The sequence below is a fragment of the Atta colombica genome, unplaced genomic scaffold (genome assembly GCF_001594045.1).
Source record: "Atta colombica isolate Treedump-2 unplaced genomic scaffold, Acol1.0 scaffold295, whole genome shotgun sequence".
Lineage (NCBI taxonomy): Eukaryota > Metazoa > Arthropoda > Insecta > Hymenoptera > Formicidae > Atta > Atta colombica.
The window spans coordinates 461,659-475,288 of NW_017259398.1; the positions used below are offsets into that span (position 1 = coordinate 461,659).

The 13,630-nt window shown below is 32.4% G+C and overlaps 1 protein-coding gene across 3 annotated transcripts in view; it reads left to right on the forward strand.

Annotated features, from left to right (window-relative positions):
- LOC108690158 (glycogen-binding subunit 76A) overlaps positions 1–12,117 on the forward strand; it is a 23,383-nt gene extending 11,266 nt beyond the window's left edge. For all 3 annotated transcript variants that reach the window (XM_018197318.1, XM_018197317.1, XM_018197319.1), the window contains one exon: positions 9,175–12,117. In XM_018197318.1, the coding sequence (XP_018052807.1) occupies positions 9,175–11,607 (2,433 nt within the window). In that variant the 3' untranslated portion in view covers positions 11,608–12,117. The remainder of the gene's footprint in view (positions 1–9,174) is intronic.
- Positions 12,118–13,630: the final 1,513 nt, after the last annotated feature.

Genomic DNA, 13,630 nt, shown 5'->3' on the forward strand with positions numbered 1-13,630 from the left:
TTACGTAAAGAAATATTGTTTTTCGAATGTCAAAAAGAGCTTTTTTCATGTACAAGTACTGACTGATCGCTATCTTCAACTTCTTACGTCTAACAATTATTTAGCAATTATTTAGCACGATTGTCCGAACATTCACGCCATCGCGGCAGGCAATAAAATCCATCATACGCGAATATTTTAATTTATAATATTAATAATAAACGATTTTATATACAAATGTTAATATCGTCACATGTTTGTTTATCTTTCTTTTCTTTCTGTTTATACATTGCGCTTATTTTACATAATTACTCTAGAATAAATTCTTTTTTTTTTCATACGGCTTCTCTTTTCTTTCTACAACAAAAAAATGTATAAAGATGACAGAAGTTATTATCTCATAATGCACAAGTAAACATATTTCAATTGGTTCACGAGATAATTTTTATTTTCGATAACAATAAAGCGTTAATTTTGATCTATTTTTTAGTCCGCTATGGTCTGTTAATTAAATAATGAGACAAAAAACGTTCTCTTTATTATATTTTCAAGCTTATATATATTTAAGATTCTTGCATCTTATCAGTTATTGCTATTGTCTTGACATTGAGTTATAACAACTGAGAGATACGGAAAAACAAAATTGAAAAAAAATTTTTAATAAATCCTAATTTTATTTATAAATAATAAGGAGACACGACAGAGACACTAAGATAAGTAAATTTTACCCGAGATGTATTTTAAGAATAATCGCAGAATCAATCAGTATCGATGCTTTATTGCTGACGAAGATGGGTCCACTTAGAGTGATTGAAGTTTATTTTAATTGCAACTACTAGTTAATGCTTTATGATTCAAATAATTCATATCTGATAATAAACGTTATGTATAAATCATTTACATACTTATACGTTGAATAAAGATCATTATTTTGATTCAATCCGTTATATTACGATGCAATTGCTGAATACATTAATGTGATCAAGAATATTGAAATCGATTATCAACATATTATTTTTTATTTCTCTTTAATTATAAATCCTGTATGCAAATTTTATTAGTAAATTATTAACAATTATGTTTTAAAAATATTTCTGTCAATTTTCAAATAAAAAGATTTATTATATATTATTAAACTTATTATCCGTACTGTGAAGTGTTTATAATATAATAATTTGAATTCTAATAATGAATTTTTTTTTTATTAAGTAATATATCTTCACAGGGCATTTATATACAGTTGCGTATTAGTTGTCAGAAAAAACAGATGAAAAAATTTTCTATTATTACCTATTTTTAAATACATAGTGCACTAATATTTAACACAGTCGTATTTCCGTATACAAACGGATCGTACAGACCTAGTGATAAATATTAGTTAATATATCATGTTATGTGACCTATTATCGCATAGTGCTAACTTTATAAGATTAAATTGCGAGCAATATGATTGTTGAATTGACATTTATTATATAAGATGACCTTTCTTATCGACACGATACTCGATACGATTGTTTAGAGAACATTGCATTTAAATAAAATTTGTTGTTTTTGATCATTGTACAGAAATGAATCTTGTTACTCTCGCTGATAAAAATCTACGCTTGTACGTAGGTTCCATTAAATAATAAAGCAATATTGATTTCTCCAAACATCTGTCAGAGGCGCTTACGCGGCTTAAAAGTTGAGTGTCACGCGAGTTTATAAGAAGGATTAATTTTCTCTTACATTTAGCAATGGAGATGCAGCGGTATGCAGATGCAATCACATTGACCCACGGAAGGACGACGACGAGAAAATTTATTTAAGCCGCAAAGTGTAATCTTTCTTCGGTAACAAATTCTACACACTAATCACAGATATCATTAGATTAATGACATATGGTCTCTCGGTTCCCGGAAAGTTTCTTTGAGATAGGGTATAAAATTGGGCGAGGTGACAAGGTTGAATTTATGAAAGGGAAATGCTCATTTTGCAGAATATCTATTCGTCTCAAATTACATGCTTGCGGTTTTGTTCGTTTAATGGGAAAATTTTTTTTTAGTAGTACACGGTAAAAGAGAATTTGACAATCGCGATTCGATGTGTATGAAAAGATATGCGATCATCGCGTTTGTTCTCGAATTTTTCTCCACTTGTAGTTTCATTACATTTTTTGGACGTCTTACTGAGGATCAACTACGCAAGAAGTGCATTTCGGGACGCGATACAACGAATGCCGATGAGTGATATCTATGCATGAGATATGCGTCTACATATGTTACTTGCCAAAGGATATCTAGTTGTGTATATTAAAGTGTCGAATGTCATTCTCTTTTTATCTTGTCATTTTATAGCTGTCAATAAAAAGCTAAATTGCGGTTGGCAATCGTAGACATCGGTGTTCTCGAATCTTATTCGAACATGCTCATCCGCCAAGTTATTTGAAGTGCTATTAATGAATGTTTTGTTAATAATGATCATTCGACCTTGTTTTGTTAGATATTATCACATTGTAATTGAATTGTTTTAAATTTTGTTATAAAAATATTAATTAGATTAAATAATCATTTTTTAAATCTCTGTAATTGTGTGATTAGTTCAGAAACTTTTTTCAAAAATATTGCAATTGACTTAAGAGATAAGATATTTAAAAGGAAGATTTGTAATTAGAAGATTAAGAAAATTCAAGTTTTTTTCATTAGAGGTGAATCGAAATTAAATAGCAACACGGTATATTACTACGGCAGTAGATTAATTACTATGCCATCTATCGCTATTTACAATTTTGTGTTTTATTATCTATTCATTATTCTGTAACTGTTTGCATATAGAGCAGCCGTTATTTCTTACGAAATCACTTACTTCTTTCATCGTATATTCACAACGTTGTCGGGATAACAATTTTCGAGTAAGGTTTTCATGTGTCTTTATTGATCGTCACAGTCTCTTCCTTAGAGATATAAAATCATTCTCTTGAAAACCGTGTAGCTTTCGCAGATTTCCATTCCGGCTAAATATAAACTGCGATTTTATTTACTCTTGGCAAGAAGTCGATCCTCGTCGGCCTCGAACCCGAGACATAACGTTTGTGTGCAAATGTATCGATGAATTATTAATTAATGTTTGTTTCGATCTCTATTTACTTTTTTGTGAATTTGTTTGGACTCTAACATATAATTGTGTAAATCCAAATTTTATTAAATTAACTAAATTTGAAAGCTCACTGCTATACAAACAATTTTTAATAATCTGTAGAGATCTGTAGAGATCTGTAAAAATTTGTACAGATTTGTACAAATTTTTTCGTAATAATTTTTATTATTAAGCAAAAGGCAGAGAAAAAAGTTTCGATTAAAAGAGTAAAACGATAATTTAAATGCATTCTCATAGTAACTTGAGACAACAAATTTACAGCCTTTCATACAATAACTTGATAATGTGTAATTTATCATTTTATGAATAAACGTGAGTTTAATCAATTAAAGTAAAATCCAAATAACTAATGTCTATATAATTGCTTGTCGGAGTGATAAGAAGAACGTACGTAAATTCTGTCAGTTTATCAGGCTTTTGATGGCGTTAAATTTCTCAATTCATCATTGATTATCTGAGAAATTAGATAATGCCTGTAACAATTCGAGCATGTAATCGTGATTTGAATTCAATCAATATTCAAGTCATAATATCTGGCTTTTCCACATTCTATAAACAATAAAGCAACACATAATTAAATAGTAGAAAATTGTAAATAAAAATGAGTTTTCTCCTGTTGTTTTTTTCAATGAATTTTTCTCTCCATCGAATGGACACCTTCTTTAAATACTACAGCTTATTCTTATTGTATTTTTTATTTTCTTAGAAATCTATAATATTTAATTTTCCAATTTATATATGATATAATAGAATTGTACGGAAATTTAACTCTTAACACTTCAACTGCAATTTATGCATCCACTTATAAAGCAGTAATTGCTTTAAAGATTTGACCTTGTACATTACGAGAACTTTATTTTTTTTGATAGAGAATTGGGGGGTTCTTACGAGTAACACGATTCATCATCTCTCCGCATAATTTGTTATTAATCAATTAGAGAGCGGGATCTCGAAGGGCAATCTCCTTGCGGATCGCGAAAGAGAGCGATAAATCTGTCGCGATAAATTGCGACGGTGCCCCAGCTACGGGTCAAGTAGTTACGATTTAAACTATGTCGGTGAATGATCGCACGGAAATAAAACGTCGTCCCTTCTCCTCTCTCTCTTTCTTTCAATGAGACGAAAATAGATTCACTGGAAATGTTGTATCTTTTGAAGTGTGTCTGAGTATCTTTCTAAATTTTAAGACGCGGCAGTTAAATCGGAAAATTGATATAATTGTCACCAAATAGAGTTATAATAGAGTAATAGCGTATCATACGTAAAATTAATGAAACTTCTATTCAGATTTTATAAAGAACGGTATGGTGTTATTAGTTCTTTAATTATCAAAATTGATTATCTCAAAAACAAAATTTCGAAGATACTTTTTTGCTTACTAATTTGCACATGACATTAATTTTGTCTCTTCTACATAATACAATATGACATTGTTATACAGGGTATCTAATCTGAGGTATAAAGTCTGAGGTTCTATATTTTGGTTCTATATCTCGGAAATGGCTGTAGATATGGAAAAATGTAGTTGTAGGATGTAAGGATATTAAGAGAGATATATGGCGAATACATGGATTTGATCTTGAGTAATCTTCTCAAGATTTAGATCAATGTTATTCAGGTTCATGATCTGGATAACATTTGTCAAGACCATGGCCATTGGAAGTTGTTCACTTTTTATAATAAAAATTCATTTAGAAATGAAAAAAGGGGGAACAACTTCCAATAATCTTGATCTTAACAAATGTCATCTAGGTTATGATCTTGAACTTTAAGAGATTTTCTAGCCGTTGATCGGACACGTTAGATAATACTAGTGCCAATGATACTGTAATGTTCAAGCCTTGTAACTCGAAAAGTAGAGGAAATCGCCGATTGATGTATCACTTTACTTTTAGACAATATTTCTTAAACAAAAGATAAAAATAAAACTTTAAAAACATAGATAAGTACAAACTAAAGAGTAAAATTCTATCTATAGTATAAGCAGTTTTTATAATACTATTTGCAATTTTGCAATAATAAATTTTGTTGTAAGATAAGCAAAAATGAGCGTCTTGCTCAAAAATTGATATAGTAGATAGTAATGCTATGTATTCTTATTCTTTTTTTTTTTATAAGAATTATCTGTATAAAGCATCTATACAAGATTTTTCTATATAGAATTATTTTACTTCGTTATAAAGCGTTTTTATTGAATTATATGCATATTTATTATACTTTATATTATTCTGTAAGATGCAAATATGTAATGATAGTTTTTCAAGAGTTTTCCCATGTATGCGCGATTGCCTTCAGCTCCAATAGAGTTATTTAACATTATAAAGCAACATTATAAAGATTTAGCTCATGATCTGTTTTACAAACAAGTATGGTGGTTTACACTGCATCAATTTTATATTCAAATCGTGTTGTGAAAAAAGTAAGAGAGAATAATATAAATAAAATTGATTTAGAAAACTATAAGCATTTAAAACGACGTGTATTATATAGTCATTATTATTTAAATTACGCAATTTGCAAAAGAAAATTGTAAAAATTTTATTTTACACATTCGATTAGAATTTGTTTTTAACTGATTTGATATAGAAACAAGCTACAAATATACTAATTATGAGTCTGTATTTCTTTAATTAGCTAAACAGATCATGATTTTATTAGTATTAATAAAGTGCAATAATTAATTTTTGAGAAATAAGAGTTTCGTTTTAAGAGATCTATGTCAATTTCGACGATTTTCCTCTTATTAATTAAAAAAGGACTCTTTGTTTTGAAAAATTCTCGAAAAACTCTCTATAAGCTACAAGAATGTACAATAAAAAATAAGAAATATCCATTTAAGAAAACATTAGCTACATTGATCTAATCTTAAGAAGGTCATTCAAAGACAAGTCCGTATCATCACGTCTCCTTTATCACGTATCCTTCGACTTTCATATAAAACAGTCTTCCATATCTACAACTATTTCTAAGATAGGGGCTGGATAGGGGCAGAGTTTATAGACATCGTGTATATACTATTAAGCAATAGATCTGATCTATTAAATTGATATCGTTAAATCCCGCAAAGAACAACTTTATTACAATAGAATCAATTGTGAAACGCACCTTAGTTTTTATTCTTAATAGTCCCATCAATAAAAATTGCATGGAATAAAACATTATTGCTTAACATTATTGGCATCTGTAAACACTTGAATTAACTCGCAGTTACCGCAAATAAGATAAAGAAGTGTTCGCAACAACGGATTCTAAGCTTGTGGCAAGTTTTTTGCTGTAGATCCTAGAAGTTGTTCGTTTTTTCACCGATTAATCTTATTCGATTTATATATTTCTTCTGCCTGAATGTCTCAATTATAAACACACAAAAATAAACTTGCGCGAACAATTTGCAACAATCCCATAATTGATTCTCTAAGGTCCAATGTTGCATATTTATAAGATTACTTTAAAATTAAATTTGGAATAAATTTGAAATAAATTCGAGATCTGTGCAGATTATATCTATTTAAAAATTGAAGATGGAAATGTATATATTAAACATTGAAATATATGATATTTCTAATAAAAAAAACTATACGATATGTGTATCGATAGTGTAGATAAATTATTTATGAATTTTTTTAGCAAAAGCAATAAAAAAATTGTTTTTTTAATTATGATACCTAATCGCGAAAAGAACACGTAGATATCGGATTATCTACAACATAAATTCCAATAATTTTATATATGTGTACACACACACACACACACACACACACACACACACACACACACACACACACACACACACACACACACACACACACACACACACAACTACACTACTATTGTAATGTAATTGTATATATAATATAATAAGTATTTACAATGTATCTATAGCAAATATTTCTATTGAGAAAGAATTTATTTGAAATCTATGAGGAATCTGTGACACGAAAAATCCGTGATTTAAAAAAAAATTTAAATTTTTCTTTAAATATCTATGAAATTATAAGCTCTTTTGTGTGTGTTACATGCCATCACTGAGGCCAATAGCCTTAAAGCTCATGCCGAGTCTCATCTTATGTGATGATTATTATCCATCGCGATTGCCTAGACTTCCAATAGACGCTATCAGACGCGATTGGACGCGACGCAAGCCTTAACACGTGTGTGTCTGAAGCGTAGCCATAGCGAAGCGTATAAATGGAAAAATGGAGAAACCTGTCTGTCACTTCGGGCTTGCTTCAAATTTAACCTCTTTACGTACGCTGCCTTTTCCCTGCTGAGTTACGATGCAAAACCGGTTTGATATCAATTTGATGTTCGCATCTAACATAAAACGATATTATTTTACTATATTTTCTGAATTATCTTATATATCAATTGACGGATATGTCAAACTTATTATTTCTTGAGGAAGTTATTATTAATGATTGTGAATTATTAAGAAATTGAAAGATATTTTTCTATATCAGTATATAATTTGATTGAAGAAATTTGATTGAAGAAATTTTATCCGACGAATATGAGATACGTGCTTTCGAAAGCACCAGTTATATAAATCAAAGCGAGTTATTTTTTCACGTGGCCTTAAATTTAAAATCATCACGTTCGATGTGTCGTAATTTAGAGATGAAAATAAATACCGATAAATCGTTTGTTTGCCGAATATTTGTCCATATTTGCAAGATGTAGCAAATTCGCGCAGGATTCGTATGTACGCGAGCGAAGTGTCACCTTAGCGCTCTTGTTCTAGAGGTGAGGAATTGATTCGTGGCCAATTGAGCGTGTATTTATATCGTTCCAATTTTCTCACAGTGGTGTGCTGCGATTTTCTAACTAAGCACTCTCGATCCTATTTAGCAAGTAGTTTCGCGTGGGCCCCTTGATTATTATTCGATTATTATTCTTTTATTATATTACGTGATTCCGTGTGTTTGCCATTTTTTTTGTATGTGAACTTAGAATTATCATTATACGATATAACGGTGAATTCTTTTTTTGAAGCGAAAGATCATCTGTACTTATCTTGTGCATTTAGATAAATGGGTTATGAATGAATCTGGCAACGATAAAATGATGATTTATATCGTTACATATTCAAATAACGATCACGTTGCATTTTGCTTGCCAATCACTGTCGTCGGCCAATTATATAGCTTTCATAATACCAAAAATAATCATTACTTGTATACGATAGCAAAGAATGTGTAAGAGAAGACTGTTTAATCTTTCTCTTGTCTCATAAATAGTTATATGTTAATATTCAAACGTTTCAAAATTTTCGATTATGTTGAGTTCAGCTGTTTTTGTTAAGAATATAAAATTATATAAATTCGAATAATTTATAATTTTTTTTTTATTTTTGGATATATGTATTTATGAAAAATAAAAAAAGCTGCAATTAAAGGTGGACTTTGAGCGTAGAATGCTGCACGTGGGTCGTAATGACCGATCATTTGTATTTCCTGCAGCACTGCTTCGATACGCGTAATATTATGGCCATGAGCCAATGTTGTGACTCTCGTTACTATTAATGACGAACTACGTCATTAATGCATGTTTTTCTCAGCTTTTTGTTTTCTTTTGCTTTTGTTTTACTTGCATACCATTAACAAGCTATTAACGAGCTAACTTCAATTTGTATATTGCGAACTCGACTCACGATCGACAAAATAAAGATGATTAATTATAGGATCGTAAATCCTAGGCTACAACTCTCGGCAAGATTTTATAATAGGAAAAATATGTTTAGTGCAATTACACTTGATTAATAATCTCGATTATTATCTTCTTGAGAAAAAAAAACAAAAATTAATTATCATTTTTAATCTGATGATTGATACGATCGTGTCGCGAGAGATCGTTTGCGATAAAAAATTTTTACGTTACATTTCGTGACGACAATTAATGACGTGCAGATAGATAAGAAAAAATATCTATAGATCTTGAACTTTTTTAAAATTTCACTCCAATGTATATGTATATCCTATATTTAATCTCTAGCAGTTTCATAGTTTTTATTTTCCAATTTTCGCAATCGCAAATCAGATTTAACTTCATCGCTTTATTTTCCAGAACGGTAATTCAGCCAGCGTGCCGGCAGGCCGAGACAACAACTCGACCTTGCCTTTGCCCTTGGAGGGCAGGCACGCCGAAGAAACAGCCAGCTCCACTGTCCTCAAAATGGGCAGCATGGACTCAGCAGGCAACGCTCGTGGTCCTTCTTGTGGTTTAGTCAGCTCTCTTCTTCCTAGTAACTGTCGAGGTAGTGCTGAGGCGTTCGCCCGGTGTCTTCATCAACGATTGAAATCATTGGGTAACGAGAATGGTTCACCTGAACGAACCACGGATGCCGCCAAACCGTGCGAAACCTCTTGGCTTCATCCATCGTCGAGCAGTAGGCACGTAATTGCCAATAATCAACATCCAACATCCAACATCCTTCAACATCAGCCGCGTCATAGTCCGGAATCGGATCTCTTTTACGACATTGAAGTGGAAGAGGCGGAAGTGGATGGACCGGGATCACCTCCCGAAGAAGCAACTGCCGCCGAATTGGCGCATATGTTAGTGAACCCTGAGATCCTGAAGGCAAGTCATCATGACACCTGTCATTGCTCGCCTAGCGGAACCAAGATGACGTCTGCTATCACAAGTGTTCGTCAAGATCCTGAGTCTTGCGTGTTTGCATCCCCAATAACTGGTACACCACCCGATAGTGATTCCTCGGAGATGTTTTTCGATCCAGAATCCTCTGATGCTGACAAATCGAGAGCAGAAATCTATTTTGATCCTATTAGTACTTCAGACAGTGAGGTCATGAATCTCTCTAACACTTCCGTTCCCGCGAGGACCAAGCTCGCATTGAACGGACGCAAACGGGCAAATATGAATCTGGAACGCTGCGATGACACCACATCTGAATCGAGTTGTTCCTCGAGAAGAAATCCTACGTCTTGCGAAAATCGGCAAGAGGGACTAATCTGCAGCTCGGAAGATTCACTGAACGGTAGAAGCTCTCAAGAGACGACATCGCCCAGCCATGAGTCTCTATGGAGCACGTTTGACGACAGTACTGTATCGCTGCAGGATGAGAGTCCACTCAGACCTATTCAGGATTCTGTTATTCCTCGTATCTGTTTGCCTAAATCACATTCTGACTCTGAATTACCGAATAATGGTATCAGCACAGTAGTATTTAACAAACTCGATAGACGGGATGAAGAGGAGGAGAAAAATGTGGATGAGATTGATGAAATTGATGCCATCAATGATATATCACAGAATGGTAGTCTTTTCACGACGCAAGATGTCGAAAATGATAGAGATCTAACAAAAGATGATTCTTTTAATGGTGCTGAAGACTTAATTAACATGATTGAGGATAAGAACAAGGAAAAATTGGAACAATCTGAAACAATCTCGTTAAAAAACTCGTCACAGTTAAAAGTGGAAGAAGTTGCCAGTGATACTGATACTGATCATTCATCTTATAGTAGTACTATCGATATTTCGGATGCGTTTACATTAGAATGTTCGAATGATGCAACAATGATAGAGGAGATCCCGAGGGACGAGATGAAGTTAAAAATCGAGAAAGACATTGCACTAAACGATAGCGATGAAGAGAAGCTGTGCCTGTTACTGAAGAAACTTGGCAATAGTTCTACCGCGAAGGAGGAAGATTCATCGCCGGAACAAGAAACCCAAAGCGAGACGGTGGAGGAAGAGGAAGACAGACCACAACGAGTTCGAAGGTGTTCCTCACTGAAGACAGGAAAAACGCCACCGGGCACGCCGCATAGAAAGAAGATTGTCAGATTTGCGGACAAGCTTGGTCTCGATTTGGCCGATGTAAGAACGTTCCTGGACGAGATACCGAAGATACCCAATTCCGCGTATAGCGACTTGATCTACGATGACATCTTTCGACCGCAGGACAGCAATTCGGACAACACGACATCCATCAGCGATGATTGGTGTGACCGTTATCAGAATGATGGCAGGCGCAGATCTACGTCAGCGATACCGAGAAAGATCGACCGAATGCTAGTGCCGCTTTTTCAACAACCAGGCGGTATGCCGAACTTTCTCGATATGGTGCGCGAACGTCGGGTTTGTTTGGAAAATGTGGTGGTACAGGACCCGGTGACTCTGGCAATCCAAGGCACAGTGCGCGTAATCAATCTCGATTTTCATAAATCTGTACATGTGCGGTATACCCTCAACTCGTGGCGGAACTTCAGCGACCTGCAGGCAACCTATGTGCCTAACTCGTGTGATGGCTTCAGCGATAAATTCTCCTTTATTTTGTATTGTCACATATTACCGATTGGTCAGAGACTCGAGTTTGCAGTCCGATTCCAATGCAAAGGTGCACAACATTGGGATAACAATGCTGGTACCAATTACTGCTTCCAATGTCTACCAGCTTCGTCAACAACCGGATATATACCGATCACCATTGACGAATGTCGGCGCGGAAGCTGGTCGCCAATGTTTTATTGATGGACCGTACGTTTGTCTAATTCAATGACATGACAATGGCTTGGCTCCGGGAAGCAGACTGAAGAGGCTGTTGAAAAGGCTGACGGTGCGAACTTACAGTACTCGACTTGGTTTTTATACATTCTTCTTAAATAAGTGCTTTGTAACGAAATATGTAAAATGGAACGTTCAGAATCCATTACTGTTGTCTACTGCTTCAGAGAGCTCTCGGAGAGTTTTCGGAATATTGATGATCTTTGTAAAAATATCAGACGTTAAACATTATTGAAATAATATTCTTTAGAAAGGAAAGATTGTAGTGTAATAGCAATTTTAATTCTTTTTTTTTAACAGACGACTGTAGAAATAGTTAAACGAGTGAAAAACATTTGATTATGGATTATGGGAACAACGATGGGAGCAATAATGTTACGATGAATTGTTTTTCTAATGAACGGATGTGAAATTGCTCAATTATCAAATAATTCTAATATTTTTCATTGAATTTGTTAATTGATTTAATATTTTGGGAACAGAAAAATAACGTATAAAACATATATTGTATAAATACAATAAAATATGAAAAGTGTCATATCTATATATATGTTCAAATGTGCGGCCTTTAAGCCTGCTTTTTAATCTACAAAATAATACTGACTGATCATTTTCAGAAAATACTACATTAGATTTAATAACTCATATTAACATCACGCTACTCTCAAATAGACAAATACTTTTTTACTTTTTGAAATCTACTTCTTTCGCAAAAGTATTTCTCGAAAGATTGCGAAAATGAGTTTTGCCCGCCACATAGTTTATTTCAAACTGTATTTGTTAAGCAATGGAAATTATTGATAATCCTAGAATTCTTTTTTAATAAAGCAGAAAACGAATACTCATCTGAGAGTTCAAAGTTGTGAAATGGCCTGAATATAATTGACAGGAAACGCTAAGTATAAATAGACGGTTTAAACGTTCCTATGGAGTATCTTTGCAGAGTTTATGTCGAAGTTAAAGATGACAGATCATTTATTCGATCGCAAGGCGGAACTATAATATTGCGTGTGGCCGCGATTTTGTTTAGCGTTATCCAATACAACGACGATAGACGATAATAAAACGAACGCTGATATAATAATATTAGTTCTTATTAGCGACATTGTACGAGTTTAGACATCATCGTAGAGAATAGATGTTCCATGAGATATTACATATCGAGATATTTATATTTTTTCTTTGGAATATTGTGTTCTATATTGACTGAAATACATTAATATTTCAATTTGATATATAACAAATATTTCAATTCTTTTTAATCGCCTATTCTCTTCAAATATAGAATCGATTTATCCGAAAAAGAAATTAGTTTCAATCTTTATATTCTCGTAATGTAAATAAATAAAATTTTATAAAAGATAAAAGAATAATATATGTACAAAAACAAATAAGCTATGAACTAAATATGAACTAAATATGAACTAAATATGAACTATATATAATTTGTATTTGTTTATGCAAATGGCATTTTTTGAAATTGATATTTTATCATGGTGGCGAGATATTATTTAAAAAAAGAATGCTTTTCACTTGAAAGCATATGTTATTTTGTACACATATTATGCATAAATGTGTCAAATAGCGTCAATATTGGTGGCAAGTATATCCTTTATTAATTAATTTTATTTTTTCAGCATTAAATTCATATTAGTAGAAAACTACGGAATAAATTTTGCAGATACTTTTTTTAAAATGTATGTGAATATAGGTACTTATAAATCCTTTAATACATCTTTTCTAAAATTGTCTAAAAATGTCTCATATTTGAATGCACTTCTGTATTATACGCATGTGATTTCAATTCTTTATATAGTCCTGTATTATATTTTTACGCGATCAATTTTAGCATTTTTTAAATCAAATTTTGTTGTTATATAATATATATTTTTTTCGTATTTTAACAAATAAATTATTTTATTTAATTTTACTTAAAAAGTATGATTAAATAATGATAACATAAGTATTATATAATATAACATGATTATAT